General features: G+C 54.0%; 15 protein-coding genes across 15 annotated transcripts; 6 read left to right on the forward strand and 9 right to left on the reverse strand.

Annotated features, from left to right (window-relative positions):
- Positions 1-490: 490 nt before the first annotated feature.
- P168DRAFT_294718 (uncharacterized protein) lies at positions 491-883 on the forward strand (the record flags this gene model as incomplete). Its single annotated transcript, XM_024837972.1, has 2 exons — positions 491-771; positions 829-883. The coding sequence occupies 2 exons, from the start codon at positions 491-493 to the stop codon at positions 881-883; spliced, it is 336 nt and encodes a 111-aa protein (XP_024697515.1).
- Positions 884-1,325: 442 nt separating this feature from the next.
- Positions 1,326-1,896, forward strand: P168DRAFT_323967 (uncharacterized protein; the record flags this gene model as incomplete). Its single annotated transcript, XM_024840764.1, has 2 exons — positions 1,326-1,528; positions 1,582-1,896. The coding sequence occupies exons 1-2, from the start codon at positions 1,418-1,420 to the stop codon at positions 1,894-1,896; spliced, it is 426 nt and encodes a 141-aa protein (XP_024697516.1). The 5' UTR covers positions 1,326-1,417.
- A 625-nt stretch (positions 1,897-2,521) lies between these two features.
- P168DRAFT_26540 (uncharacterized protein) lies at positions 2,522-3,713 on the forward strand. Its single transcript, XM_024834912.1, has 2 exons — positions 2,522-3,590; positions 3,665-3,713. The coding sequence occupies exon 1, from the start codon at positions 2,678-2,680 to the stop codon at positions 3,554-3,556; it is 879 nt and encodes a 292-aa protein (XP_024697517.1). The 5' UTR covers positions 2,522-2,677; the 3' UTR covers positions 3,557-3,590; positions 3,665-3,713.
- On the reverse strand, positions 3,411-4,300 carry P168DRAFT_286997 (uncharacterized protein). The gene is made up of 2 exons (XM_024836475.1): positions 3,665-4,300; positions 3,411-3,590 (listed from the first exon to the last, which is right to left on the reverse strand). The coding sequence occupies exon 1, from the start codon at positions 4,288-4,290 to the stop codon at positions 3,796-3,798; it is 495 nt and encodes a 164-aa protein (XP_024697518.1). The 5' UTR covers positions 4,291-4,300; the 3' UTR covers positions 3,411-3,590; positions 3,665-3,795.
- A 952-nt stretch (positions 4,301-5,252) lies between these two features.
- On the reverse strand, positions 5,253-6,512 carry P168DRAFT_301531 (putative small nuclear ribonucleoprotein complex protein Nhp2). The gene is made up of 2 exons (XM_024838535.1): positions 6,111-6,512; positions 5,253-5,914 (listed from the first exon to the last, which is right to left on the reverse strand). The coding sequence occupies exons 1-2, from the start codon at positions 6,415-6,417 to the stop codon at positions 5,529-5,531; spliced, it is 693 nt and encodes a 230-aa protein (XP_024697519.1). The 5' UTR covers positions 6,418-6,512; the 3' UTR covers positions 5,253-5,528.
- Positions 6,513-6,695: 183 nt separating this feature from the next.
- P168DRAFT_26571 (coiled-coil domain-containing protein MAD1) lies at positions 6,696-7,323 on the forward strand. Its single transcript, XM_024834929.1, has 3 exons — positions 6,696-6,851; positions 6,905-7,034; positions 7,093-7,323. The coding sequence occupies exons 2-3, from the start codon at positions 6,905-6,907 to the stop codon at positions 7,269-7,271; spliced, it is 309 nt and encodes a 102-aa protein (XP_024697520.1). The 5' UTR covers positions 6,696-6,851; the 3' UTR covers positions 7,272-7,323.
- Positions 7,324-9,597: 2,274 nt separating this feature from the next.
- P168DRAFT_26580 (uncharacterized protein) lies at positions 9,598-10,191 on the reverse strand. The gene has a single exon (XM_024834932.1). The coding sequence runs from the start codon at positions 10,063-10,065 to the stop codon at positions 9,757-9,759; it is 309 nt and encodes a 102-aa protein (XP_024697521.1). The 5' UTR covers positions 10,066-10,191; the 3' UTR covers positions 9,598-9,756.
- P168DRAFT_26584 (uncharacterized protein) lies at positions 10,192-13,070 on the reverse strand. Its single transcript, XM_024834937.1, has 5 exons — positions 12,283-13,070; positions 11,810-12,198; positions 11,674-11,756; positions 11,513-11,618; positions 10,192-11,461 (listed from the first exon to the last, which is right to left on the reverse strand). Exons 1-5 carry the CDS (start codon positions 12,953-12,955, stop codon positions 10,319-10,321), a joined length of 2,394 nt encoding a protein of 797 aa, XP_024697522.1. The 5' UTR covers positions 12,956-13,070; the 3' UTR covers positions 10,192-10,318.
- Positions 13,071-13,842: 772 nt separating this feature from the next.
- Positions 13,843-15,292, forward strand: P168DRAFT_294721 (putative cell division protein kinase (Ctk1); the record flags this gene model as incomplete). The annotated part of the gene is made up of 5 exons (XM_024837973.1): positions 13,843-13,904; positions 13,956-14,058; positions 14,118-14,948; positions 15,049-15,204; positions 15,260-15,292. 5 exons carry the CDS (start codon positions 13,843-13,845, stop codon positions 15,290-15,292), a joined length of 1,185 nt encoding a protein of 394 aa, XP_024697523.1.
- A 1,529-nt stretch (positions 15,293-16,821) lies between these two features.
- On the forward strand, positions 16,822-19,309 carry P168DRAFT_26626 (SH3 domain protein). The gene has a single exon (XM_024834955.1). It carries the CDS (start codon positions 17,023-17,025, stop codon positions 19,069-19,071), a length of 2,049 nt encoding a protein of 682 aa, XP_024697524.1. The 5' UTR covers positions 16,822-17,022; the 3' UTR covers positions 19,072-19,309.
- On the reverse strand, positions 19,104-19,420 carry P168DRAFT_26642 (uncharacterized protein). The gene has a single exon (XM_024834970.1). The coding sequence runs from the start codon at positions 19,291-19,293 to the stop codon at positions 19,135-19,137; it is 159 nt and encodes a 52-aa protein (XP_024697525.1). The 5' UTR covers positions 19,294-19,420; the 3' UTR covers positions 19,104-19,134.
- Positions 19,421-20,154: 734 nt separating this feature from the next.
- On the reverse strand, positions 20,155-22,752 carry P168DRAFT_301536 (OPT family oligopeptide transporter). The gene is made up of 2 exons (XM_024838536.1): positions 21,771-22,752; positions 20,155-21,723 (listed from the first exon to the last, which is right to left on the reverse strand). Exons 1-2 carry the CDS (start codon positions 22,635-22,637, stop codon positions 20,197-20,199), a joined length of 2,394 nt encoding a protein of 797 aa, XP_024697526.1. The 5' UTR covers positions 22,638-22,752; the 3' UTR covers positions 20,155-20,196.
- Positions 22,753-23,222: 470 nt separating this feature from the next.
- P168DRAFT_301537 (D-isomer specific 2-hydroxyacid dehydrogenase family protein) lies at positions 23,223-24,312 on the reverse strand (the record flags this gene model as incomplete). The annotated part of the gene is made up of 2 exons (XM_024838537.1): positions 23,223-23,737; positions 23,793-24,312. The coding sequence occupies 2 exons, from the start codon at positions 24,310-24,312 to the stop codon at positions 23,223-23,225; spliced, it is 1,035 nt and encodes a 344-aa protein (XP_024697527.1).
- Positions 24,313-24,624: 312 nt separating this feature from the next.
- On the reverse strand, positions 24,625-26,041 carry P168DRAFT_287005 (quinone oxidoreductase family protein). The gene has a single exon (XM_024836476.1). The coding sequence runs from the start codon at positions 25,956-25,958 to the stop codon at positions 24,885-24,887; it is 1,074 nt and encodes a 357-aa protein (XP_024697528.1). The 5' UTR covers positions 25,959-26,041; the 3' UTR covers positions 24,625-24,884.
- A 367-nt stretch (positions 26,042-26,408) lies between these two features.
- On the reverse strand, positions 26,409-27,838 carry P168DRAFT_314975 (serine protein kinase; the record flags this gene model as incomplete). Its single annotated transcript, XM_024839853.1, has 3 exons — positions 26,409-26,905; positions 26,988-27,541; positions 27,618-27,838. 3 exons carry the CDS (start codon positions 27,836-27,838, stop codon positions 26,409-26,411), a joined length of 1,272 nt encoding a protein of 423 aa, XP_024697529.1.

Consider the following 27,838-nt stretch of genomic DNA (forward strand, 5'->3'; position numbering starts at 1 on the left):
GAGAAGATTGTCGATCCCTTACCGCTGGAGGGCGCCATGATGCGGGTTGTCTTTAGTGATCTAGAGTTTTAAGTCGATCCAGTGTGCCCCAAATTGTACGCGAGTGCTTTTAGGGGGCCTATGTGGGTGCTTTCAAGGATCCTACAGGAGTGCTTTTAGGGGACATGATGTCGTAAATAATAGTCTACTTTCTAGAATAATTAATAAGATAAGTATTTTCAGCCACGTCATCAAGCCGCCGAGCGAAGCGAGGGTCTACGGGTTGTTTTTTCTAGAATACATTAATGTGGCTGTGTATATATAGCACAAGATAGTATAGTACTTTAGCCCAACAGAGGACAGCGCTGACCCCGCAACTGAGGATTGAGACTATTACTTTTGGTATCCAAATACTCTGTCCCCAACCCCAGAAACCCAATTGGAAGTTATAACCGACCTTATTGTCTACGCCCTAAGTCCAACACTCAGTATAGCAAACATCAACACCCAAATGACGACAGTACGATATCGACTGGTATTCAACGCCCCACCATCGGCAGTAGCAGCATGCAAAGCGGCGATATTTGCTGCCGGCGCTGGCCGCTATCCCGGGCCCGGTAACTACACGGAATGCTGCTGGACGACTGCTGGGAAAGGCCAGTTTCGCCCTGGCGACGCGGCGAATCCCCACATTGGGATGGTGGGCGCACTGGAGAAAACCGACGAGATCAGGGTCGAAACGCTGTGTGTTGGGGAGGAGGTCGCTAGAAAGGCTGTTGCTGCATTGAAAAAGTATGATAAACCTCTGTATCGATGATGGGTTGTTGGTCTGATATATGTGTTTTCTAGGGCGCATCCGTATGAGGAGCCCTCTTATGGGGTTTATAGGATGGAGGATTTTTAACCAGTGGCAGCCTGTTTTGATCTATATACTTTACTCCGGAGTATGTGTCGTGAGTTAATGGATAATGTTGTTCTATGGAGAGTGAGTAATAGCGGGAGTGTTTCCAAGCCCTAAGTCGGAGTCGCGATTCTCCCGCAATATTCACGATGAGTAAATCAAACAAGAAGAACCAAATCGAGACCCATGGAAAAATCATCTAATGAGAAACAAAAGACCGGCTTGTGAAATACGCCATCTATGGGTCCACACGAAGGGATTCCAGATGGCATATCGACGTAAGGTGCAGGGCAATTGATCGAGTCGGCCTGGTTACATCATAGCGAGGGCAAGTCTCATCTTGGTTGAAAGAACGTCATCGCCCATGCATCCACACCCTCCATGAGACAATATATAATGGGCTTTGGATTCTGTCTGTCCTTTTCTGTTTTACAGATTTCTACTTCAATTATTCTTTAATCACTTGAGAATCGACTACCACCTACTACCCCATCCACCCTCTGATTCATCCACATCCGTCTACATCCATCAACCATCATGTCTTCCACCATCGATCCCACCGGCCAGGACATTCGCAAGGCCGAGTCCAAGGTCTCTCAGGCGCACGGTGGCAACCCCCCCAAGGAGTCCGACGTCTCCGCCTTGAAGGTCAGTCACCCTTCCTTTCCCGGGCGCAGACTCCGATGCTAACGTCGTTACAGTCCCACATCAGCCAGACCACCGACAAGAAGAAGGATATCGAGCAGACCAAGGCCAACCTTCCTCTACCCGAGCAGCCCCCAGTCGCCAGTGACTGGTCGTCGGCCGACGCGCGAACCGTCAACGTTGGCTCCGGTCGCACCGAAGGCCCCGTTTCTGGAGAAGCCAACAGCGCTCTGAGGGAACCGGCGACTGCAGGAAGTAGCGTGCGCGAGTCGGGGAGCGAATTGCACAAGAACACTGCGCCCACGTCCAATGTTGGACGCCAGGGCAAGGATAACCTCGACGGTCTTCCCAAGGATGCCCTTGCTCGGTAATTTAATGATGTATATTTAGTTTATGGATTTGAAATGTAATGTTATGAGCGATGACTCGTTGAGATTCTTCACGTGCGTGTTGTGCTTGAGTTATTATCGTAGTTTAGAACCCCTGTTTTAGAAACGCTTGAAAATAGAGAGAAGTGAGGATAGGATCTTGCTCACAATCTTAATATCGCTGACAAGCCTACAAAGATGAGCTACACCCCGTATATCTAATCAAAGGCTAGTATGGAAGCTACGGCTAAAAGTAAGCATTTTAGATATGGATTGAAAGGCGCCAATTGTGCCAAATGCCACCAAATAGTGAGACTACAATTGCAAATAACTTCTCTCAAAACCGTAGTATTGATACCCATGCTGAGCATGATGGTGCTGGGAACGAATGCACGCTCTCCAGGTGGTCAGCGCCATGACGTCAAATGGCGGAGTCCAACCTCCCACCCTGTCATGTACAATTCACTCTGATATCAGAACATGGTCTAGCGGGGCCCATAACCAGGGCTTGCAACATCCGGCCAACATGTCAATCCCAGTCTTGGAGGGAGAAACGGTGGGGCAGACCACATCAGCGCAGATCCATACTGGCGGCCACTATCCGGCCATGGGCGTTTCGGGCTTTTTCCAGAACAGAGTCTGGACGAAATGAAATTGGAAGGAGTGGATCAGAGACTTACATAGTACCAGTTAGAACCCTGTTGTGGGGTTGAGGTGATGCTTTCGTTGACGTTATCTGGTTGTTGAGAGCAAACCTGCGAGTCTGGGACCTTGCTCCGTCAGTATGACGTCGTTTACATCTTGCTTAGGGTTTGAGATATCAGAAGGTTGCTATATAGCTGGCCTTGTCACATCCTCAGTCGTTATCGAATTAATTAATTCTCATTATATCCTCCATTGGAACTTGCAAAGTCTATCCAATTTTTCGTTTTCAACAATTACACCACTACCACCACCACCGCCAACCACCACAATGGATCTCCAAGGAAACCCTCTCCCTCACGGCAAGCGCAGCACAAAGGTCACCAACGACCCTGCCGCCACCCGCAACCCCATCCACGAGTCCACTGGTCCCGTACAGAGCGACTCTCTAGCCGCCGAATCCACCGCCCACGGCGGCGGATTCTCCCAAAACCGCAGCATCCACACTACCAGCACCACAACCACCCAACAGACCACCTCCGGCGCAACCAAGCTCCCATCAGCGCCCGTCGGCGGCCTTCGCGAAGACCGCAACCGCCAAGAGAAGTACCCCGAAGCCCTCGGCGGCCAGGGCGACTTCCCCGGCGTCCACGGATCCGGTTATGTCGGCGGTCCCACCGCCGCTAAACAGCAGCAAGCTGCCGCTGCCAGTGGAAGCGGAAGCGGATACTCGCACATCGGCGGACAGGCGCCGTCGTATGTCTCGGATGTGACGGGCCTGCCTGGTCAGAGCAAGCCTAAGGGCAAGAATTTGCATGAGGGTGGCTTTGATGATGACCCGCGCCACAATGCTAGCTTCAACTCCGAGATTGGAAACCAGAATGACCCTTCCCGTGCTGCGGAGCGGACTTTCCAGAGTCGCGCTGCTGAGGGTGGTGTTGAGGTCGGCGGTGCGAGGCAGAAGAACGTTGAGTCTCACCATGGGGGATTTGAGGCGCTTGAGCGGGATCAGCGTGCTTAAGGGGTTGATGGTTGTATGATTTGATGAAAAGCTTGTGAGCGATTGGTTTCTGGTTGATTTTTTTTTTTGGTTTCAGGCAGACTGGGTCTGAGTTTGAATGTATAATAGAATAATCAATGATTGGAAATAACCGATTCGTACTGTTTCCATAACCTATTTCATAAACGACTTGGAGATCATTTTAGTGCCATCGACAACCAACAACGCTGTTGATACTTCATAATTTATAGCGTAACCCATCAAAAAACAGCCACCTTGAGTTCTCCCAGACCACCGCGTTCCTCATCACTGTCCTCCACCGGCACAACACCAACCGTAACCTCATCCCATACATCCTCGTCTTCCACACTCTCAGCGGGCTCCTCAGAACCAGCCCACTTCTCCCACAGATAACTGACAGCCTCGACAAGTCCGACCCCTATGAGGGCCACCCAGAGCATGACGAACAGAATGGCTGCCGGCGCCACAACGCGCTCCCTGTTCCGGAGTGCAGACAGGATACTCGTCTGTTTGGGTCCATCCTGACTTGGATGACGGCAGTCTGTGACCGTTGTGCGGGGCCGTTCTACAATGAAGCGTCCGTAGAAGTCCTTTGTCCAGTGAACGAGGAGTGGGTCGGAGGAGGTGGTGGTGCACGAGGAGGAAGAAGAAGACGTGGAGGAGGAGCTGGTGGTGTGGTCTTGTTTGTTGTTGGGGATGACAGTGTGTTCGACGAAGTGGTTGAAGAAGAACATGGACGGTTTGTGGGTGTCCTGTGAGCACGTGGATTAGTATTTACTAATTTAGTGACTTTTGGATTTGACCCGCGGGTCTTCAGTCCGTAAAAAGGATATAAAACCTACCGGTTCGAATGCATTCTCGCCTGCTCCGACGATGGGAACGAGCTTGTGGCTCGTCCTGGCATAGGCCACGGGCAGTGGTGACGAGGCCACGATAGCAGAGAGGCAGCCCAGCGCAAGGAGCACCACCGTGTGATATCCCAACATCTTGACGGAGGAGAAGGTAGCCGAAGAATCTTGATCTCGCGGGATGGGGCAATCCTGCCAGTCAGTCGCTGGAGAGCACTTATAACCTTTTATCTTCGCTTCTTAGGACTGACCCTCCACAACCTGCATCCCAAGCGCTCTGCACCACCGGTCGATATATCAACCGACCAAGAGAATACTAATGCCGAACTGTATGTATCCTTGCATGACGAACGAGCCCACGTCCAATGGGCAATAGATCTGGAGTTTTCTCCCGCAGGAGATACTGGATGGAATGACCTGCCCCTTGCTGGCTGTTGAGCCGATAAGCTTCATGGCCTTGACGGACTGAGACTCCGGTGGCTTGCCGCTATTTGGTCCTCCTGCACGATGATTTTTCTTGGAATCGCGGCTCATATTCGATATGTCTTTTTCTGCTGCATTATTGTGGGTGAGTGACTGAGGTCATATATCTCCTCGGTGCTGGGATCGTCGGGTTGTTCATGGTCTTATTGGAGAACACTCACCGGTTGTTGTTATTGTTTCATTTTGATTATCTGCCTTTTCTTTTTCTTCTACTTTTCCCTTTTTATTTCTTATAATTCGGTCTTTCGGATGCGGTTGAGTTTTGGTCCGAGTAGTGGGATTCGACGAGACCAGGAATATGAAGCGATAACTAATTGGTCTCACGCAATTGAGGAAAAAAATATAAGATTGGCAAGATTGAAATTGAACTCTTTTATTTTTGATACTTCCTGCCTTTTCATACACCTGTTGATAAAATAACGCCAGATTTGCAACAGACATATCATAAATAAATGGAAAGGAAAAAAAGAAAATTTACCCAAACACGTCCCATAGGCCAGACCCCAAAGACATGCAGTGTCTTGTCAGAGAATAAAGTGGAACTGTACAGTCATAGCAGGCGACAAGACAAGCTCAAGAATTAAGAGATGAAAAAGGAAATGAAATCAACGGTTGGTCCCCCTCCATTGACTGAAGGGCGTCTAGATGTTCGCCTTCTTGGCCTCCTTGCGGGCGACCTTGACCAGTTCCTCATAGACTTCGCTGAAGTCCTCTCCGTCGTCCTCCGCATCGTCCTTCTTCTTGCCCTTGGCGGCCGACTTGGGCACGGCCATCACCACGCTCGTGGGGCGTTTCGTGGCGGCAGAGTTACCGAGCTCAGCTCGGGAGGAGACGAACACGTAGGGGATACCGTGATCTTCGCACAGGACGGGAATGTGGGAGATGACATCCATCGGCGAGATGTCGCCGGCGAGGATGACGACGCCACCAGGGATGGCGATAACTTCGTTGGGAGCGGGAACAGCGGATTTCCGGAGGGCCTTGACGACCTCCTTCACACCACGCTTCAGGCACTTGTTGACAGCGGCTGGAATAAAGTTAGCAAATGACAACACTAATCTAATGGCTCATTCCGATAGCAAGGCACAATAGAGGGGCGAGTATCTCTTTCCAACTCCCTAGAGTGGATATAGACACAAGCGTCTCCCATTGTCCGTGCAACAAGACACAAAATTGCATCCCAAGAAATATGACGCCTCGAATAAAAGCTAGATCAAACGTACCCTTCTTCACACTCTTGAGAACCTTCTTGGCCGCCTTGTCCTCGACCAGAGGTTGGGCGAACGGCACGAGGGCGCCAATGGGGCGACCGTCGACCATCTGCACGTCCCCAGTGGCAGCCTCCCCAGCAACAGCCTGGTCAATGCCATCCAGAACCTTAGTGGTGAGCTCCTGCTCGACAGCGTTGGTGAGAGCGGTCTTGTCCTTCTTCTCCTTCTTCTCCTTCTTGGCCTTGTGGATGCCGTCCTTCTCGGCGCGCTTCTCCTTCTTCTCGTGCTTGTCCTTCTTCTCAGACTTGTCCTTGCCCATTGTGACGGTTGGTATCACCCGAGGTGAATTTAACTGGTAGGTAGAGAGGTGGGAGGGGGGTGAATCGGAGGACAACAGTTGCGCAGTAGTGGTCGTCGGTCACTTTTTTTCCAAGTCCGCGAACAAAATGGCAAAAATTCGATTTCTTCCTTTCAAAATTTTGGCACTAGTCCCGATCGGGAACTGGAGCTGCCGCGGGCGGTGAGTGTCGATGACTCAGCAGGTCCCGATTCGGATGGATTCATTCGACTTGCAAAACAAGAGATGAGTTCCATCGGTTTGATTTCTCCATATCCTGGAGTTACTTGCCTTTTGAGAGACTGTGACCGTCCGCTAGTAAAGGGGAGATCGTGTGGTGTGAGTTTCAGACTATCTAGGGATCAATGCCATACAGTCGACCACTAGGGCGTGCTACCTGGTAACAACATCACCAGGTATGAAGTGCGGTGCATTGAAGAGCTTACAACGGACGAACTGACTGGATCAGATGGATTCAAGCAGGAATTCGCATCCCTTTTTGGGCTCTCCGCCTCGTGCATCGTCCCCGCTGTCGATTCCTCCAGCTCCGCCGAATTTCCGACAATCGATCCGGGCTCCTCCGCCTCCGACAAAGCCTGGTATGCTCGCGCGTCCGTGAGATGGGATGCGACTGACCTTGCTGATCCTTTACTGCAGATACGGAAAAGGAGGAATTGCGCATACAGAACAATACTTTGAAATATGAATTGGAGAACCTCAAGCAAGAGCGGGATTTGGTGGTATTGCGTCACGAGAAAGAATTGCGAGACCTGCAGTTGAAAGCGGATGCGGATTTCAGGAAATTCCAGGTGCGTCGGAGACTTCACAAATGGTGACCTGAGGCTAGCGACTAACGGATTTAACTCAAGGCCGCGGAATCTGCTAGCCACCGTGCCAACCACAAGACCGAGACCCTCGCGAAAGAGCTCAAAGAGACCCAAGAGAACGCCCTCAACGAGAAAGGTGACTTCGAACGAAAAATTAGAAGCCTCCAAGACCAGAATCAGAATCTGCAGGAAGACGCAAGCGACACCCAGGCGCAATTGCTTGACCAGGAACGACAACACAAATATCAGATCAACGAACTCGAAACGATCCGCTCGTCCCTCCAGCGGACGCTTGAGGAATTACAAGGTGAACTGGAAAGTGCCCGCGAAAGCGTCCAAACCACACAAAAGAAGCTGGGGGAGCGGGAAGCCGACGTCGCTGATCTGGAGACGGAGAATCTGCGACTCAAATCGGAAGGAAGCGACGCAGAAACCTTGGCAGTTCTCAAGAGGGAACTCTCTGAGCAAGTCAACCATATCAGGAACCTGGAGACCACAAACAGAGAGCAAATGGTGGAGCTACGGCATCTGCGTAAGGTACAAAAGAATGTGGAAGTCGTGGAAGAGCAAAAGAAATCCCTGGAGAACCAGTTGCAGTTGATGAAGGAAATAGAGTCGGAGCTGGGGACCGCTCAAATCCAGAAACAAATCCTAGAGGATGAGCGCCAGTCATGGACTAGTCTCCTGCAAGACAATGACCAAGCTGCAGAGCTCGACTCGCCGGAGGCAGTCGTCAAGGCTCTTCTTCAACAACAGATCGAAAAAGCCAGCTTCGTTGACAAACTCGGCCAAGTTGAAGCGCAGTTCCTGGAGAAGGATGAAATCATCAAGGGCCTGGAATCAGAGAAGGCCAATTTGCGACAGGAGCTGGAGAAACTCCGGGCAGCAGGCAGCGCCGCTGGAGGCGCGATGGCCGAAACCAAAGCCAAAGCAAGATTAGAACGCCAACGAGCCCTCGCTGTGAAAGAGGTCGAGTATCTCCGCGCTCAGCTGAAGACCTTCGACACCGAGGAAGAGACCATGAACGCAGATCAGGGCCAGTTCGACCAGCACAAGTCGGAGCAGATTGCCCACCTGGAGAAAATCATCGACGAATACAGGGCGGAGTTGGAAACCGCCCACCAAGAGCTCTCCCAGCGCGAGCAACCACAACCGAGCGACCCCGAGCCCCGGGGCATCAAGCGTCCTCTCTCCCCAGCCGAAAGCGACGCAGAGAGCGAACGCCTATCCATCCTCTCCCGCAAAAACCGGACTCTGCAGGAATCGCTCTCCAAATCCGAGCAAGCCACCGCCCTCCTGCGCAAGGAATTCGACGCCGTCAAATCCCAGCTCAAATCCCTCAAAGCGAAATCCCGCACCCGCATCCTCGAGCTCCGCGACAACCCCACCGCCGAAGCAGAAAACCTCAAGCTCTCAACCATCACCACCCTAAAAGCCGAGAACCAGGACCTCCTCGCCCAGCTCCGCGGCAGCCTCACAGGCGCCAAGGCCGTCCCCGCCAGCACGCTCGAGAGCCTAAAGCTCGAAATCCAAGACATGGAGCGCGTCGTCGCCGACAAGGAGAAGCGCATGCGTCGTCTAAAAGAAATCTGGACAGCCAAATCCTCCGAGTTCCGCGAAGCAGTCGCCTCCCTCCTCGGCTACAAACTCGACTTCCTCCCCAACGGCCGCGTCCGCGTCACCTCCATGTTCCACCTCTCGTCTGCCTACCGCCACGGCGACGCCTCGTCGGACTCCCGCGGCCCGGGAAGCATGGGCAACGACGAGGAGAACTCCATTATCTTCGACGGCGAGAACGGCACGATGAAGATCTCGGGTGGGCCTAACAGCCTCTTCGCTATGGAGATCAAGCACCTGATTAAGTTCTGGGTCGAGGAGCGAAAGGACATTCCTTGTTTCTTGGCTGCTATGACGTTGGACTTTTATGATAAGACGACGCGCGCTGCGCGGATGTAACTTTCTTTCCCCCTTTTTCTTTCGTCTTTCATCTCTTTTCTCTTGTTTTTTTTTTTTTTCTCTTCTTTTTGGTCTGTCTATCTGGTTGGATTTATTTGTCCGGTCTTCCATTTGTGGTTATAAGTTGGTTGATTGATTCCCCGGCACAGGCATTCCCCGTGTCATGTTTATGAATTGTTTCTATTCTATCTATTCTATCCTTTCCTTTTCTCTGTATTGGCAATATGGTATACACTACCTTCTAGGTATTTCTTTGCGTATGATTTACACCAATCACTATGACGTTGTACTACAGTAGTGTAGTCACCTAGTCACCAAATGAATGGCAGTAGTAGCTGCAAGGCACAAACATGGATATAATCAAGATTCTTAAATACTACTACGCACTATCACTCAAAAAGATAAATAAATTCGAAGGAGAAAAAAAGGAAACAAAGTGAATATACAGACAGGCATGTGTGATCCAGAGGATAAACAAAAAGAAAACAAAAGAGAACAAAAGAGATAAGTAAAGAAAAAAAAAGGGAAAAAAGAGGGTTTATTTACAAACAAATATTTTGGTCTGCAATTTCTTTCTCCTTGACACTTGGATCAGAGAGGAAGAGAGAGTATGGCATATACAAAATGGATTGTGGTGGTGTGGTTGATATATGCATGACCGGTCAAAAAGGGATGAGGATGAAGAGGAAAATGAAAATGAAAAGAAAGGGAAAAAAAATAGAACCAACGCATTCATAACGAAAGAAAGATGGATAAGATCAAACTGCGCCGTGGGAAATTGTAAGCGATTAATTAGTATGTGCTGTGAGTACAGCACAGGTGTCGTGGTGTGTGTTGTATGTGGCATTTTTACTCAGGAACTCCGATGTACAGGTGGAGCTGGGAGTGGCCCTGCGTGGGTATGAAAAAAGAGCCTCTCTGCTTTTTAGGATCCATGCATCGATTGCAACTATGTTCAGTCTTGGCCCTGGGGTCATTCGTCAGGTGATCAGATCGGTCGTTGTTGGGCCACATGCTAAGTATGAGGAAGGCTGGAGATTGGAGACTGGGTTCAATCTCCTGGAAGAGCGCCAAAGCAGGCGGGCGGAAGGGTATGTGGTCTATGAAGAAACGTATTTGCCGCCCACCAGTTTGCGGACTGTCGAGACTTCGCTCCAGGAAGGAGTCGACGGAGGCTGTACTCCTGTGCCGTCGTCGGCAAAGGGGTCAGATGCCTTTGGCCCCGTCTCCTGGGATGGCCCAGCGGCGCTGATCCCCAGTCGCGAGCCAGCGTCAATGGTGGGCACCTCGAATTTGGCCTCGACCTTTCCTTTCCGCGGCCAGCTGCTGGACGTGGTGAACCGCGCGAGGAGCTTCCCTTCGGTGGGCTTGATCTCCAGCTCCGGGAGCTTCCACACCACGGCGGACTGCTTGCGGCGGAAGGCCGCCCCGGTGTTGGGATACATGACGGCGTTCGTGGCGTGGACCACCTCACGGTCCTCCTCGGGCGACGTATCCAGGTTGACGGTCAGGACCAGGTTGCGGAGGGTGATGGAGTTGCCTGCGGAGGTAAAGGAGGGGTTCAGGGAGTAGAAAACAATGACGCTGGCCTGGAACTCCTCGATATTCCATGCTGGCTTGAAGATTACGGGGCAGTGGGCCGACGCCTCCGACGGGCCGATATGCAATTGATACTTGAACGCCACGGTTGGTGATTGGCGGGCAATGCTGGCCAGCTGGATACTGTATTCGCCTCTCTTATCGTCGGACTGGTCGGCGACTTCATGCACAAAATGCGGGTTCGCGGCGACCTTTTCCAGCACCTGGAAGTTGTTCAGACGCACTCGAGTATTGTCCGTGGGGAATGTGCTCGCGGCGTTGTATGCCAGCGCGAGCTCTCCGACCACGAACGCCTTCGTCACCGCGCCCTCGGAGAACCACGCATTCACCGTCTCGACGACGGAGGCATTCAGGCCGGGTTCGTGGAGATCTGGATGCGCGACGGGGCCGGAGATACTGTGCAAGGTGTGGGAAGAGCGAATCGAGGTGGTATCTGACATCGCATGGTCGTCAGTGGCCGTGCTCGGCGACGTGACATGCTTGATCGGCATGGCCGGCGAAGTGGGCATAGAGCCCGGGTCGCCACCCGAATGCAAAGTAGGTAGTTCCGGACCGGTCGGGTTAGGGATGAACACGGTGTTGCGGACATCGCGTCGACCGCGGATGGTACCAGCGTTGCGTCTCATCCCACTCTGTGGGGCTCGCTGTACACGGAGTCAGTCACGGACATGGGCAGGTTTTGTGGGCACACCGACCAATCTCAATTGGTTAGCCATCTCGTCCATGGCCTGTTTCGCTTGGCTCTCATCTTCAAAGATGGGTTGCTCCCGGATGGTCAGATTGATGGCCTGCTCGTCCAAGCTATAAACAGGGTCAGTCTAGCTGTAATTTCGTGGGTCTGGACGGGGCGGCTCACCCGGCTGCTTCACGTTGAAGCCGCGTGATCTCGTCAATGGTGGATGGTCGTTCCGTATAGCCTTCCGAGTCGACTCGCGGTGGCTAGATGGATAGGTTAGCAATAGGGACCAACCCGTGTCTACGATGGTACTTACTTCGCTTGCCGGTGGATTCAGAAGACCAATCTCGGTAGGCGCGTCGTGTAGTGCCGTTCCATTCGAGGTTGCCGGGGCCGGCGGTGGAACCGGGCTGGTCGAGAGGGCACTGATTCCCTCGCGATCATGAGACTCGCTCGGCAGACGTGTCGCGTCACTCTGTGCGGTGATGGCGGTATCAGGACGGTCGGTCCCGTCAGGGGGGGATTCTGGGATCTGCATTTCCCGAGACGAGTCGCCCCTCTTGAACGACGCAAATGGGCTCCGGTGTTTCCTTTCTGAGAAGACACCGCCTGAAGGCTGCACCATGCTTTTTCTTCGGTTCATCACAGTGCCCAGGCGCCTGAGGCCACCCAGAGTAGTGTTGTGTCGGGGCTGAGGCTCCGGGGCTATCGAGTATGGAGTCAGCATCAACCCCCAAATCCCACCAAGGTGATTGAAAGGTCAACAAGTCAACAACAAAAGGGACTCACCAGGCGGTGTCCGGACAGGATTCGAAGCCTCCGAGTGCTGGCTAGCAGCGTCGTCCTGAATGCGCGGCGGGGGCGCCAGAGGCGCCACAGGCGCCACAGGTGGAGGAGAAGCGGCTTGCTGCCTCCTTGACACAACTGGCCGTCCGCCGTTCACCTTGGCAGCAAACGTCTTGATCTCATCGGCCGTCTCGACGTTGAGTAGCACATTGAGACAGCTTTCCGCTGCCTGGCGACAGCGCTCCACCTGATCGACCTCATGGGTCTCTAACTGGGTCAGGGCATCGCGAAGATGGTTCAAGCGGGTCTCATCCGCCGCCTGCAGCTGCTCGAACACGAAGGGCGCTCTCGAATCCCATTGCTGACTGATTTCTTCGGAGGTCGCGACCGCGCTGGCCAACCTGTCGGCGCCTTTGGGGCCCTTGTCCTTGGCCTTTTCCACCTTCTTTTGGGACGCCTCCAAGCTCTTCGCCAAGGAAGCCAGATCGCTCTGGACACCCGGCATCGAGGCCAGTTCTCGATTCTTGCTGCTGTACTCCTTCAGTGGCCGCTCCACATCCTCATCGATCTTCTGCGCATAGGTCTCGTGCGACGCCGCGATAGTCTCGACGGCATTGGTGATGCGCTGCCATGGAATTTGGAAGATTCTGCCCTCCGCGAACCCGCACATCAGCATCGTGCTCGTGATCGTGATCCTCCGGGGCGCGACCCCTCCGAGCGGAGAGTAAGGGGGAGCATGTTTCAATGGTTCTTACCCGAGCGCTGCTCCGTCATTGGCCTGGGACCGAGTCGCCAGTTTCCGTAATCCTTGGGCATAAACCTCCTCAACGCGACGGCGCTCCTATCGCAAGAACGGAAGAGTTTAGAACGGGTTATTCACCGGGACGCCAATCAGCGTGAAGATGGGATGATTACCTGGAGCCAGTCCGCGATATCCGCATTGACTTTGTTGATCAGTCGGATGCGATCATTGAGCACGGCCGTCGCTTGGCTGGGTTGTAACGAGGCCTGTCATGACGGCGGAACCGGGTTAGCTGGGCGCGTCCGGAGGGCTCTCGAGGTTGGGAGCAAAGAACGGAGATTTGATTGAATGGTGTGCTTACCAGCAATGCTGGATATTCCTGCCGTGTGAGATCCATCGCTAATACTCATAGATCGCCAGTCTGGTCAGGAGAGGTCGGATGGCGCATAATAAGGAGTATAGAGGGACTAGAACGGCAGGAATACCCGCTTCCGAAGCAATTGAGACGGGAGAGGGAAACAAACACGCGAGGAAGAAAAGACGAGTGTAATACCAGGTCAAAGATGAATCGGAAGCGTAATAGAAGCCAGAGGAAGTCGGGGACGAGTACAGATAAGAATAGAAGAGTGGATGTGATGACGATGACGGGGTTCCGTTGCAACGGATTAACTGCCTCCTCGGAACAGCCGAGACGGATGCGCCCAAAGGGGGTTAGTGCCTTACTGCCTCGGGGGCGGAGGTCACATGGCCTGTCCAGACTCAATACAGATCTGATATGATTATGCTTATTTCTATTCACGTTCTAAACTAGATTCTATGATATGGCCGCCGAGTGGAAGAAGGAATTGGGCTTCTCGGATAGATTGACTGCTATCCAGTCCCTGTGAGGACTCCTCCCCTGAATTAGCCAAACGTCATGCTCATGACTTCCCAGCACGACGGCATACCAACGTGCCTCATCAACAGCCGCATTTACTGAAGCCCAGTCGCAGGCCAGGAAGCTGGAACAGGAAGCTTACGATCTGGCTACATCGAAGGTCAGTTTTCCAAATGACGACTTTGCGTGTTCGCCTCGTCTCACGTAGCATGGTCGTAGGAGAATTATAGCCAATTATGTCAGGAGGCGATCGACGCCGCGGAGGCCAATGGCTCGGTGGCACCGGTGGACGGGGACCGGGAGCAGGGTCCCAATGATCCGAGTGAAGACAGCTGGGGTCAAGGGGAGAGCATCGGGCCATTTCACTCATGCCTGCACCATTACGGAGGGCTCCATTCCACCATCTACAAGTCCCGAGGGGACGACGGGACCCTGGTCGCGCTCAAAGTCACCATCCCCCATCTCCTGGCAGAACCACACGACGTGAGACGCGAGGTTCGGCTGCTTCAAGCGTCTGCCAGTGCGCATGTAGTTCCGTTGCTCCAGACGTTGAAGCTGGACGGCGGACGGCTCGTGCTCGTCTTCCCGTTCTTCCAGTATGACTTTGAGCAATTGCTCCGTCGGGACATGGTTACCGCGACCCAGACCAAGACTATCCTCCGTGACATGTTCCGCGCTGTGGCCCATCTCCATGCGCAAGGCATCATACACCGGGACATCAAACCCTCGAACATCCTGATGGAGTCCCCCGATGGCCCTGCTTACCTGGCGGACTTTGGGATTGCATGGAAAGAAGGAACCGAGGGGTCTGAACCAGCAGACCAGAAAATCACCGATGTCGGGACGACGTGTTATCGAGGACCAGAGATTCTGTTCGGGTACCAAGGGTATGGGCCTGCTCTTGATCTCTGGGCCGCGGGATGCGTGGTCGCGGAAGCCGTGGCCGTGGGGCACCAGCAACTCTTCGACTCGGGTCCTTTGGGGAGCGACCTGTCCCTCATCCAGTCGATATTCAAGACGCTGGGTACACCAGACGCAGAGAGCTGGCCTGTAAGTTCTTTGCTTTCTTATTCGCTTTTTCTTTTCTTTCTCTTGTCGTCTCAATTCTATCCTACGTTGTTTTATACAGCAGTATTGACGTGATGCACAGGAGACGAAACTACTACCCGATTGGGACAAGGTCCATTTCTATAAATATCCTGCCAAACAGTGGGATGATACTCTCCCCGGGGCGTCCTCCAAGGGCCGCGACCTGGTGAGTTTGCTGGTGTGTTATGAAAGTGGCCAGCGGTTGTCCGCCGCAGAGGTACGTTGCTTGTCTATTGATGTCCTTCAGAAGGATTACCCTAACAGCGCCCCAGGCCTTGAAACACCCTTATTTCTCAACAATGTGAAGCCATCCTCCAAGAATTCCGGACGAACAACAACACGTTGGTGGAATACTCAGCCCCCCAGTAGCGAAGAATCGAGGATAGTCGCACGCTTAGCGATACCACCATAATAATCGGGGTTTAATATTGAGAGGGATCGAGCCAATCACGGGTGGGTCCACAGCCACTTTCAGGCGTTTCAGCCCTTCGACGGTTCGAAATTCTGGAGATGATGGTGGGTCTCTCCGAGGCTACCGTCTCAGCGATAGGCCGGCTCCATCGTGGGGGCAGAAAAAGAATGAGACATAGTCGAGTTCACCTCAAGAATGATACCTCCACCACCGTGTGTCTTGTTGGTGTTTGCTTCCTGAGTGCGTTTACTGGAATGGCGATCAGTACTGCCCGTATGATGTGATGGAGGATTGATTATGCTATCCTCGCCGAGCGGAGACGCGATTGAGATCGAATGCCTCCCCTACGGCTCTACGGGCGTAACGCATGATCTATACTGTCCATGTGCCATTGACTGCTCAACAAGAATCCCATTGTGTTCCTGACGAGCCTTGATCCACCGATCCCATCAGACATCATGTTGTGAGACTGGATTATGAATCGAGTGCCTGCATACCTCGGATCTCTGAACGACCGTGGAGTGGAGAGCGCTAGGAAGCGCCGGGACGGTCGAGAGGCTTGGCTCATCTCCGTGGATGCCTCTGATTGCCCCGAGATTCCAACCCATGGCAGGGAATCAGCATCGACCTGGGTGTATCCGGAGTAGGGTTGAGTCCAACGAGAGATTAGACTGGCAGCCCAGAGTATGTATCTTACCGTATCAATACCCGCGTGCAATGGGCAGATTCAACGGGCACGTTCCTCCCGTCCCATGGGTCTTGTCTTACCGTCATAAAACCAGGCACTGTCATCAAAACGTCCGGCTTAACTATGGAGATCGCCATGAATCTCCCCTGCATCTCGTTAGATTGGTTCCACCCAATACACAACCACACCCCAGCAATGATTGGCCCAGCGCCCCTCCTCCTTCATTTCGTTTACTTTGAACCACAACACTGGTAATTACAGTGTACCGCCTCGTTGCTCCATCCAACTCCAATCATCTTCTCGTCTTCTTCTCTCTCTCTCTCTTTCTCCTCTTCTCTTCACCCTCGCTTTCTTTTGATTACCCTTTTTTCTTCTTCTCTTCCCTGCATTCGTGGGGCTCCCGCGTTGCTCTTGTTTTTGATTGATTTTTTCCCCTTTCCCTTCTTTTCCCCTGTTCGAGTTCGTTCGTTTGATCTGCGCGGCCTGGAAGCTCGTTGTCCCTTCTTTTGATCGATGGTCCAGCATTCATCCATTGACTTCAATCCGATTATACATTCTTTTCATACTGGACGTTTCGCCAGCCACATTCCCTGACGCGCTTGCGCCCTTGGATTGTTACTTCCAATCACTCGGCCACTTGGTCGAGCTTTGAGATAGAGATCTAGATCGGAGCGTGGGCTTGACCCTACCTTCGGATCCATTCGTGGTTGACATTCCACCTTTAGATTGATTGATTCTTTCTTTTATTTCGTTTGATTTCATCTTCTACTTTTGATCTTGTGGGCAAGCTCCCATACATACTCTCTTTTCTATTGAATCACAGTCGATTACAAGGGTTCCCTGATTACCCCAAGATCCAACAACCCGTTCGAAAGTCGACTGCTTCTACCGGTTCAAATCTCACCGACGAGCGATCGATTCGGTCCTCGTCCATCATGGTGCATGCACACGGACACCATGACCATGGCGCCAACCTGGAGCGCCGAAGCCCAGACGACCACCCCAAATTGGACGTCATCTATGTGACGGCCCCCGTGGACTTCGACGGCCCCGTCGGCGGTTATATGACCATGGGCGACGACGATTCGGACTCTAAGCCCACGGCACCCAACATGGGCGTCGGTGAGCCGGTTCGACAGACGGCAACCGCTTCCAAAGAAGAAGAACCGGAGCCCACACACGAGTCAAAGCCCGACCCACCCATCGTTCACACCACCAAGCACGAGAAGACCACGGTCGAGGAGAAGCCAACTCACACCACCGAAGCGAAGCCGACGGAGACCGAACACCACACCAAGCCCACTGAACATACCACTCACGAGACCACCGAGTCGGAGAAGACGGCCGACCACACGACCTTCTCGACCGCCACGTCCACTTCGTCGTCGACCAACACCGCACTGGACGGGGCGTCGACAACCGCCAATCAATCAGCCGCGGCGCCCTCGATCTCTGCAGAGCCGGCCCCGGAAGGGATGAGCGGCGGGGCAAAGGCGGGAATCGCAATTGGTGTCATCTTGGGCGTGGGGCTCCTTGCTGCCCTGATCTTCTTCTTCGTTCGCAAGAGGAAGCAGAGCCGAGACCTGTCCGAAGTGGCAGAGAACGAAAAGGCCTATGTCCCTCCGCCTCCTCCCAAGGCGGCTCCGATGGCGTTTATGAACACTGCACCGCAGCTCAACATGCGCCCCATCACTCAGTTCGCTCCTGATCTGACGCCGCGTACCAGTGGCGTTGCCGGTCTCTCCGCTGCCGCCGCCGGGGCCGGCGCTGGAGCTGGAGCCGGAGCGACTCTGGCCGCGGGCGGGGCTTCGCGCAATCTTACCGGACATCCCTCGCCTCCCCAGACCCCGCAAAGCAGTGATCCTTTCAGTGACCCGGTCAACCCGTTCGGCAATCAGGCGGAGAGTACCTCCCCTGTCAATGGGGCGCCACCGACTGGCCCACCAGCCGCCACCGCGATGTCCGCGGCCCCCGCTCCCGATGTGCCTGTTGGGCCGTCTCCTACGTCGGCCTATGACCCGTCGGCTGCTGGGGCAGCGGCGGCCGGAGTGGTCGCGGGCGCTGCTGTCGCCGCTGCCGCCACCAAAGCGGGCGAGAAGGATCTGCCCAGTCGCCCCGCCAGTTCGGCATCGCAGAACCCGTCGCCAGCTGGCGCCGCAGACCCAGGTGCCCCACCAGCGGCTGCGGTGGCCGCGGTCCCGGCGTTTGGACCGTCGGGGGCTCTCCCTCCAGGTCCCGAGCCCGGGCCCAGCAATGTGCACCGCATCCAGATGGATTTCGCGCCATCCATGGAGGACGAGTTGGAGCTCCAGGCCGGTCAGCTCGTCCGATTGCTGCATGAGTACGATGACGGATGGGCTCTTTGCATCCGGTTAGATCGTTCGCAGCAAGGTGTGGCTCCCCGCTCCTGCCTGTCTGCTCGCCCTGTGCAACCCCGTGCGCGTCCCCCTCCCCCTCCGGGTTCTGGTCCGATCCCCTACGGTCCTCCCATGATGGGACCCAATGGCCGCATGCCCCCGCCGGGTCGCTTCTACCCTCAGGATCCTCGCCCGCAATCCCCGGGAGGCCGTCCGATGTCCCCAGGTCCTCGCTCTATGTCCCCGGGTCCTCGCGCCATGTCCCCAGCTCGTCCCCCCAATGGTGGCCCTCCGCCCCGTCCCTACCCCCAAGGACCCATGTCGCCGGCGGCCCGGTTTCCGCCCGTGCCCCGCGCACAGTCCCCCGGCCCCGGTGGGCGACCCATGCCGCCTAGATCCATGAGCCCCGGACCGTACGGAGCCCCGGGCATGCAGCGACCGGACATGGCCGCTGCTCAGAGAAAGCGCAGCAACAGCACCGGAGGCGCTGCCGGACCAGTCCCCCGCATGGGTTCCCCACCGGGCCCCAGTCCCTTGGCGCCGCCGGCCACGCCTCCGCCGTCGAGCGCACTCCCCGCCGTTCCGGCTCCTGACGCCGCGAAGACGACACCCGACAACAACGCTTAAGGACCCATACCCCATGACTGTTCCATTCTAGCCAGACGGCAACCCACCCATCGATCTGGGTGATCACCCGTCTAATCGCCGCTGGACGGGAGACATGTCTACTATGATGTTTACTGCGTCTGCGACGAACGACCCATATCGCCCAATGCGAATACCAAATACCAAATCTGCAATTTTCCTTCTTCTTCTTACACTTATTATGCTTCTTCCTCTTCTTTCCATGTTTCCCCTTCTGTTGGCCTTTCAATTCGCTTTCTCACGATACAGCATCGTCTATCTGTCTGATGAAACAGTAGCAAACGTAAATAATCAGACTGGCTTCAGTCTCTGATATCCTGTTGAATGTATTGTAATGTGTGGTTCGAATTGACCGGATATACCCCTTTCTTCTCTTTTCTTTGATTCTCTCTTGTTTTTTCTTTCTTTCTTTTCTTCACTTGAATGTTGTGTTTACACATGACTGTATCTTTTGAACTCAAACCCAATATACCATACAAATATTATATATCTGAATAATATGAAAATCAGGCCCACTAACACTGTTTTCAACTATTATATCAATGTAGATAACCCGAGGAAGATTAATAGACAAATATATAAAAATAAAGAGATCCGTAAAGACAAACAAGTACTTTACAACCCTCGATGAACTTATATTTACCGAGTTCTTGATACTTTCGCCGGGAGGGCAAAAAAAGGAACTACATAAGTTATGTGTTGAGGTTATTGGATATATATCCAGACCCAGCCGAGCGGTGTTGTTGGTCGAATGGTCAAGGTAAAAAAGAAAAAAGAAAAAAATGAAAGAAAAGAACCATGCTCACAGGGGGTTGGCTATTTGTTATTATTGCAGTGCTTATTTGCATGGTTTCCCTTTTAGTTTCTCTGGCATTACCTAGGTGGGTTGAAGCCCTCTTGTGTAGCTACTATGTTAGCTAGACTGTGGTATAGCGTAGCTTGTGATACAATGTACCCTACGGAGTATAGTATAGATAGCATAGCTATAATCATCGCAAAACAGACCATTAACGATCAAGCATGGGTATTGGATGTATGTATATTAATTAAATATACTATCAATATCTAAGATACGATCATCTACACTACCCGCCATATACAAAGATATTAAAGGTGCGGAACTCCCCCACTAGCCATAAGCAAGTTCGCAATGCTGAGGATGCCCTCGCCCAAGATCAGCCCCGAAGCCAGCACCACCACTGTGGATGACGCCGCGTCTGCGGCTTGGGAGATCTGCTCTGGGGACTTGCCTACCGCGGGACGGTCTTCGTTGTCTTCGTCCTGCTGCTGCTGGAGAGCCTCAGGGGAGGGGGGTGCATGCTTGCGTGCCCACCACCAGGCGATTGTGCCGCCGATGGCTCGAGCAAGTGTGAATGACGGCACGTTGAAGATGCCGACCGCGACGGCGATCCCCCCTGGGATCCACACTCGCCAGGGCGCCGTGGTGTCGGGTCGGCCGCCGTTGGCGGCGGGCGTGGCCGCGTAGATGCGGAGGGCAGTGATGACGACGAAGGCTGCGCCGGCGATGAGGGAGGCCTGCCAGGCCATGGGGGGCAGGCCCTGGCCGGTGACGAGCCGCGCGGTGAAGATCCAGACGTAGGCGGTGGGGGTCTCGAACAGCGGGCCCGGCACCTCGTAGACGCTGACGTACATCTTGTATACGGCTGTGGAGAGCACGGCGCCAACCAGGCTGCCGATGATCTGGCCGTAGAATTGGGCTTTGGGGCTCGCGCCGAGGAGGTGGCCCGTTTTCAGGTCCTGCATCATGTCCCCGGCTTGTAGGGCGCCGGACTCGGAGACGGCGCCGGCGAGGAGGTTCGTTACGAGTGCGGTGCGTCGGGAGAAGTGGGATGCGGGCGTTGCGATGGAGAAGAGAAGTTGGGTGAGCTTGCTGATCCCGGAAACCGGGTTTAGGTCGGTTTCGCCGAGGGCGCGGACGCCCATGATGGAGAGTAGGACTGCGAGAAGGGTTGCGAAGCTGGAGAGGAGTGGCGACATGACGTCGCCGAAGACGATGTGCATGCAGACGACATTCAGAATAAGGGTGAGAGGGAGGAGGATGATAACGGTTCTTGTTGAGATGAGCTGTGACGGTGGCGCGTCATCGTCGTCGCTGGGGGCCGAACCGAGATCCCTTCCGTCGAGCTGAGACCGGTGACTGGGGATAGACGACTCCTCGGAGATGGGGCTCAACGAGGAGTAGCTGATATGGGAACGACGACTAAACTTGTTTTGTCGTTGCGTTTCAACCCAGCGCCCAGCCTTGGTTTGCAAAACCGCGCTCTTCAATTTCGGCGCATGGGTGAGGGCGGGCTTGATCGCCAGCCAACTGAGGCTGACGAGCGAGTCGGCTAGCATGATCGCGAGAGAGATCCACACAATCCAAGCTTTGCTTCCATCATCCCAGCTCTTTACAGGTCCGGGGGCCCAGCCGCGCGCTTTGGCGAGCGGAGAAAGAATGCCCCAACCGAGAACAGCTCCAAAGAGCATGTGCATACAAGTCGACGGGCCCATGATAATCCCTTGCCCGACATACGCTGGTGATGGATTGAGGGTCCACAGCCAGTTCTGCGCCAGAGAAAGGCCAAAGATGGGGATGTCTCGGACTTGAGGCACGAAGTAAGAAAAGAGTGTCTACCACCGTCAGCTTCTAGTTCGTTGGTAATGTTCAAGAACCTTACATAGAGGCCAGAGACACCAAAAGCGCCGATCAACAAACGCATCTTTGACTGCCAGTCTTTTCTGTCGGCCAGCTCTTTCTGGGCCTCAGCGTCCTTTACGACTCTGTCGCTTTCTTCAGCCTCGTGTGTTGCCATGAGCGCTTCACTTTCTTCGTCGCGCTGAGCGTCGGACGGCCGGGCCATGCTGCCCTTCATCTTCTCATCACTCTGCCCGCTTCCATGAAGAACCCTCAGCATCAGCGCAGAGGCTGTCCCGCTAGGGAATTTGAGTTTCTCTCGGACAATGACCTCTTTCCTCAGTGGGACGGCAAAAACGACCCCAAAGAGGCATACCCCCAGGCTCCAGAGAACGAGCTTCCAGAAGTTCAACTTCAGCGGACCCCCTTCCCCGGTACCGCCATCACCTGAGGGTCCGTCTTCTCCATCTTTCAGGAGAAACTCCAGAGCAGGTATGACCCCCACGAACCCACATCCCAACGGCATTGTTCCCACCGCCCCCGCTACCGTCTGAATGAGGACGTTCTCGATCGGCGTAAACGGATAGGAAAGATATTTGGAGAAGACTTTGAAGACGGAAAACCCGATCAGGGCCGATGGCATCGCCATCGTACTGATCCAGCCTGTCTGTAAACCGAAATAGGTGTTGGAGAAGGTGATCAGGGCGCCGATGATAATGCCCACCAGGAGGGACCGGGTAGTGAAGCTCTGAGGCGAGGTCGTCGGGGAGCGTCGCATCGTCTCGGCCGGGTCGAGCTCAGACTCGAAATTGTCCGTGTCGTGTCCATTGCGTTGGTCACCATCCCTAAATGATGATCCATCTGGGCGCATGGCGCTGGAGGCGTTGCCCGCCATGGTCTGATAGTTCATCGGTTCAACATGAAGGTTGCCTTCCTGTCTGCACCGGTGGGCCGATTATTCGCAACCCGGGCATACAGCTTGACTCAACAAGAAGAGCGATGAAGGCGATGAGGAATGAGGAAAGAGAGGAATGAGAGAAGTGGTGGAGAGAGCTGAATGATGCTGGATTGACTTCCCCTCGTTATGTTAATAATCCAGCCGCACAGCTGACTCAGCATTAATATGACACCATCAACGGGCCAATCAGATACGAGACATATACATGGCATGAACACGCATAAACACACTGCTCTTCGGCATCGGTGGCAAAGAACTATACTCGGCCACAATCGATATTTAGACATTTTCTGCGTTCTGGAAGTAAAATCTATAGGTTTTATATTGCGTCAGACTAACGAGGCAGTGACAGCCCTCCCTAGGTATCACGTGGTCAAGATCACAACGGCTTTCATCAGCAAAATCCCGTCAGAATGTTCAGCTTCTTTTAGCTCAGAACAGTGTTTTGGTGCTGTGGATAAAATATTATCTGTCCATTATCTATCAGTCTATATATACCTAGGTACTGAGCTTGAATGATCCTGATTGACGTTTTTGTCACACGACGACATTAATCGGCTGTCCCGCACACCATCCTTCGACTGCCCTTTTCAGTGTCGCTGAGTAGTTGTCCAATGTCTTCTGTGCCAGCCAAGCAAGGTGAGGAGTGACAACCAAATTAAGATCCTTGGTGTCCTCCGCAAGGAGAGGCGAATTTTCCGGTCCAGCAGGTTCTTGTCCAAACACGTCGGTGGCCGCGCCAGCAATCTGGCCCTCGTGCAAAGCCTGAACAAGCGCCTCTTCGTCGACAATGCCCCCACGGGAGACATTGACGATGATGGTCCGTGGTGACATGGCCTCGAATTCAGCGGTGGAGAGAAGATTCCGGGTAGAATCCATCAGCGGCACGGCTAGGAAGAGTACGGTGCTCTGCTTGATCACCGTGTCGAATGGGAGTCTCTCGGGTTGTCCATTGTGAGTCTGGGTGGGTACATCAGACCCATTTGTGCTTTTGCGCCCAGAAATCAGAACCTTCATTCCCAGGTTGCGTGCGATCGCGGCGATTTTTTTCCCTGTGGTTACGGTCAGCTTGATGTGAAGCGCCAATATAGACTAGATCTCACTGACCAACGCCTCCATTCCCAATAATCCCAGCAACCTCGTCCTGGCAAGATAGCGGGGGTGCCTTATTCCTGTCGAGCATCTGGAACATCAGTGTCCTTTTTCGGGGCCATTCCCCGGCCCTCGTCAAGGTATGCAGGTCGAGCATCTTCCGCCGCGTGGTGAAATACAGTCCAATAGCATGTTCGGATACAGCCTCCACATTGCAATTAGGGGTATTGCACACGACAATGCCTCTTGCGCGGCACGCGTCCAGGTCGATGCAATCGTAGCCCGTGGCTACGGCGACAATGAGCTTCAGGTTTGGGGACACTTCCGGAGACAGTGCGGTGGCGTCCAGCCTCAGGGCGGAGAGCACAATAATGGAGGCATCGTGGATCCGATCGTGCACTTCCGCGAGTGTCGTTTGGGGGTAGATCGTGCTGGTGTACGAATGTGGGTCCGGAAGCTGAAAATCGGGGGTTTGGATGAAATCTCCCTGGAGGTAGACAATGTGGTGATGGTTCTTGGAGGGTGAGGGGTCCATGATGGTGTGCTTTCCGAACCTCTATTGAAATCGATCTGGTGAGATGGGACGAAGAGACGGACTCGTCGTCGTTATAAGTCTGTTATCATCCCCCGCTAGTACCCGCATGCTCGCGCGCCTTGCGGATGACATCCTGCAGTGGGGCGCCTCGGCTTCTATACACCATATAGTTCGTTGGAAACGTGCGTGGTCTGCCATGATTGATAACGAGACTTGATTACTATTTGTAGGAGATTATATGACATGAGACTTTCCTTCTTTATTATTTCATGTAAGAGATACTAACAAAATGACAGGAAGTCCGGGAGATGACGGAATGTAACAGATCCACGACTAAGATTTGAGCTATAAGTTGTCGCCCTGATTCCACTGTCGATGCTTTAACCTGCTTCCCAATTCCGGTATAGATATTGAGGGTATTCCCATAAGTAATTTGTAGCATGCCCCGTGTCGACAAAGCGACTAATCCAATGCAATGGAGTCATCGCAACTCTATTCTATACCCCGTACACTGCGACCAAACCCCTGCTGCCCATCGATGAGCATCTCGACAGTCACATGGCAGCCCTGTCTCAAGACTCCGTCGAATCCACATCAATGACAAGCTTTCCGAACTGACGTCCCACCTTCATATCTTCAAACAAGCCATCAATCCCCTCCAAATTATCCAGTCCCCGAACAACCCGACTAACAACAGGCCGGATCTGATGCTCCTGCACAAACTCCACCAAGGCGCGGAATTCCGCCCGCGACCCCGTCGTGCACGCCAACATATCAATATGTTTCAGTACCGCCGGCATAGCCCACTCCATCCGGGGCGCGACAGTCATCCCATAAACGCAGATGACACCACCAGCCTTGAGAAGCCGCGTCGTCCGCGCCACGATATCGCCCCCGGCCCCGTCAATCACCGCGTCAAGATAAGGTCGATCCGCCGGAAGCAGCGCCTGCAGCTGCTTCTCCCAGGCCTCCGTGCGGTAGTTGACGCCGCCCTGGGCGCCCATGCGCACAGCCCGCTCGATCTTCTCGGGATCGCTCGATGTGACGTAGACGCGGCAGCCCCTCGCGACACCGAGCTGCAGGACCTGTAGGGCGACGCCGCCCCCTATCCCCGTAACGAGGATGTTGCGCCCCGGGTGCGCGTTGCGACTCTTAGTGACCAGCGCACGCCAGCCGGTCAGGCCCACGAGGGGAAGAGCAGCCGCTTCGAGCGTCGAGAGGTGCTCGGGACAGCGCACTACGTCTGGCTCGCGCACTACCAGATAGTCCTGGGCCGTGCCGTCGGGGTACCGGTTTGACGCCCCGATCACAGCGTAGCGGTTGGCGTCTTCGGGCGCGTCGACGTCAGCGTCCCACCCCCGGACGGGACACACGATGACTCGCTGGTGGAGCAGCTGCGCGCTGCATTCTGGGCCCGTCTCAACGACCGTGCCGCAGCCATCGCTGAGAAGAGGACTGGTGAATGAGATGCCGGGGTATAGGTGCTGTCGGACAAACAAGTCCCGGTGGTTTAACGCCGCTGCGTGGATCTTCACTAGCAGCTCCCCGGGGCCAAGGACCGGTTTCGGTGTATCATGCAACTGCAGCGGGTAGTAAACCTGCCCCGGTTTGCCGTCAATTTTTTGAACCGTAAGAGAGCGTGACATATTGGCTGGCTGATCGGACTCGGTTTATCATGTGATGTGCCAGATGTGGATAGTCAGGGTTGGATCCAGTAGCTGGGAAGAAGGGAGATTTTTTGAGTACTTTTGTTTTATCTCTTGAGCTCCTGCCTCGGTCGGTGATGTGAGAAACGCCCCTCCATGACTCCATGCCCGCGGTTAAACTCCCCCTGGTTTAGTGCAGCCTAATGGGCGGGACGATCGTCCATCGAATGGGATGCGGCCCGTGGGGAAACGCTTCATCCTGACGCAGCTGGTGGGTCGGCCTGGGGTTTATCCTTATGGGTCTCTATCCTGACGTTCTGGCTATTGTGTGTCTGGATTTGAGGAGCGAGGTATTATACTAATTCTACGTTATGTAGACTCTCGCTGGCCTATCACACGAAACTATAAACGCCTGGAGAATACCAACAAGCACAACTAGTCTATAGGTATCTAGGACGAATCGTCCTCTATATCAATCTGCCTGAACCAAGGATCGGACAAGATCTCCGCAGGCGACGGTCTCTTCGCAGGATCATACTGCAATATCCATCGAATGAGTGCCTTCACTTGACGAGCTTCCTCGTCATCTAGATCGGGACCCGCCTGATCGAATAACTCTTCCATGGAGCTCTCCTCCACCATGAGTGGTTCCTCGCCCGGAGTGGCTCCTCCTAGCTCGCAGTTGAAGAGCTTCTTCTCGGGGGTAAAGTATAGTGACGAGGTCTTCCAATGCTTGAAGAGCTCGTCGGGGAGGGGCCCGAGCTGGGCAGTGAGGGAGAGAAGATGGTCATCATCTTCATGCTCGGGTCCCGGGATACAGAAGAGTGGCTGTCCGGTGATTAGCTCAAAAACCAGGCAGTCGAAGCTCCAGACATCGAGAGTGTTGTTGACGGTGCCGGTCAGGATTAACTCGGAGGCTCGGAGCCCAAGTGGTGTAACGGGCTTGGCTGGGGGGTCAGTAAAGAGATATGCTGTTCAAAATGTGAGTATAGATCCTCGTCGTGAAAGAGAAAGGAACTGATGACTGACCGCCACCCATATCGGATAATTTGACCTTGAACCCTTCCGTGTAGCGAGTGAAAGGCACCAGCGGCTGCGCAACGCAAAGATATCGCGGCGCCCATTTGTCTTGTTTCCTGTCGAGCCTCTCTACCGGCGGCGAGACCAATCGGGCTTGCACGTCTTCCTCCTGCCGGAGCACGTCCTCGGGGGTCGAGTCCAGATCAGTTAGCGCGAAGAGGATGTTTCCTGGCTGGAAATCTCCATGGGCGATCCCATTCTCGTGGAGAAATGCAAGCGCCTGCAAGGACTGCTTGAGGATACTCTTTGCCATCGGAAGCGGATAGCGGATGTTCATGCCAAACAGACGAGGTTTAAACTGCGGCAGCTCCTCGACCATCGTGTTTACGCTGGGACCCATGGGCTCGAAGACCAGACACCTGTGGACACCATTGGGGCCACGGTGATCGAACTCACCCAGCAGTCGCGTATTATACTGGGCTGCCTGTGCTGGTGCGGTGTCTGTGATGTGGCGTAACATTTGTACTTCAGTGGTCAATCTGGAGATGTCTTGACACCAGAATCTTCAGGGCGACATATCCACTGTTTCTTCATGGACGTCAGTAGCGATCTTTGGGCAGACAATGACAACGAGCTTACTTCAGGTCATGGGCGAGCCAGACCGTAGAGTAGGAGCCCTCCCCGAGCTTGCGGATGACCTTGTACTGGCCGTCGTTGAAGACATCGCCGAGAACGACGGGATGATAACCCCCGGGGTGATAATCCTCCACCCATTCACAGGGCAAAGTAATTGTTTCGAATCTCCGCTCGTCATCTATCACAGCCCTTGATGGCAGAGTAGGAGGAGGCGAGATAATCAT

The sequence above is a fragment of the Aspergillus campestris genome, assembly GCF_002847485.1.
Source record: "Aspergillus campestris IBT 28561 chromosome Unknown P168scaffold_1, whole genome shotgun sequence".
NCBI lineage: Eukaryota > Fungi > Ascomycota > Eurotiomycetes > Eurotiales > Aspergillaceae > Aspergillus > Aspergillus campestris.

Excerpts from the sequence above, each read along its gene's own strand:
- P168DRAFT_26540 (XM_024834912.1), top strand. The coding sequence starts at position 2,678 with ATGACGTCGTTTACATCTTGCTTAGGGTTTGAGATATCAGAAGGTTGC.
- P168DRAFT_286997 (XM_024836475.1), bottom strand. The coding sequence starts at position 4,290 with ATGTTCTTCTTCAACCACTTCGTCGAACACACTGTCATCCCCAACAAC.
- P168DRAFT_301531 (XM_024838535.1), bottom strand. The coding sequence starts at position 6,417 with ATGGGCAAGGACAAGTCTGAGAAGAAGGACAAGCACGAGAAGAAGGAG. Across the intron at positions 5,915-6,110 it reads TCTCAAGAGTGTGAAGAAGG|CCGCTGTCAACAAGTGCCTG; the intron begins GTACGTTTGATC and ends ACTTTATTCCAG.
- P168DRAFT_26571 (XM_024834929.1), top strand. The coding sequence starts at position 6,905 with ATGGATTCAAGCAGGAATTCGCATCCCTTTTTGGGCTCTCCGCCTCGT. Across the intron at positions 7,035-7,092 it reads TCCGCCTCCGACAAAGCCTG|ATACGGAAAAGGAGGAATTG; the intron begins GTATGCTCGCGC and ends CCTTTACTGCAG.
- P168DRAFT_26580 (XM_024834932.1), bottom strand. The coding sequence starts at position 10,065 with ATGCCACATACAACACACACCACGACACCTGTGCTGTACTCACAGCAC.
- P168DRAFT_26584 (XM_024834937.1), bottom strand. The coding sequence starts at position 12,955 with ATGCTGATGTGCGGGTTCGCGGAGGGCAGAATCTTCCAAATTCCATGG. Across the intron at positions 12,199-12,282 it reads TCCTGTCCGGACACCGCCTG|CCCCGGAGCCTCAGCCCCGA; the intron begins GTGAGTCCCTTT and ends CATACTCGATAG. Across the intron at positions 11,757-11,809 it reads TGAATCCACCGGCAAGCGAA|CCACCGCGAGTCGACTCGGA; the intron begins GTAAGTACCATC and ends CTATCCATCTAG.
- P168DRAFT_26626 (XM_024834955.1), top strand. The coding sequence starts at position 17,023 with ATGGTGCATGCACACGGACACCATGACCATGGCGCCAACCTGGAGCGC.
- P168DRAFT_26642 (XM_024834970.1), bottom strand. The coding sequence starts at position 19,293 with ATGGAAAGAAGAGGAAGAAGCATAATAAGTGTAAGAAGAAGAAGGAAA.
- P168DRAFT_301536 (XM_024838536.1), bottom strand. The coding sequence starts at position 22,637 with ATGAACTATCAGACCATGGCGGGCAACGCCTCCAGCGCCATGCGCCCA. Across the intron at positions 21,724-21,770 it reads TTGGTGTCTCTGGCCTCTAT|ACACTCTTTTCTTACTTCGT; the intron begins GTAAGGTTCTTG and ends TGACGGTGGTAG.
- P168DRAFT_287005 (XM_024836476.1), bottom strand. The coding sequence starts at position 25,958 with ATGTCACGCTCTCTTACGGTTCAAAAAATTGACGGCAAACCGGGGCAG.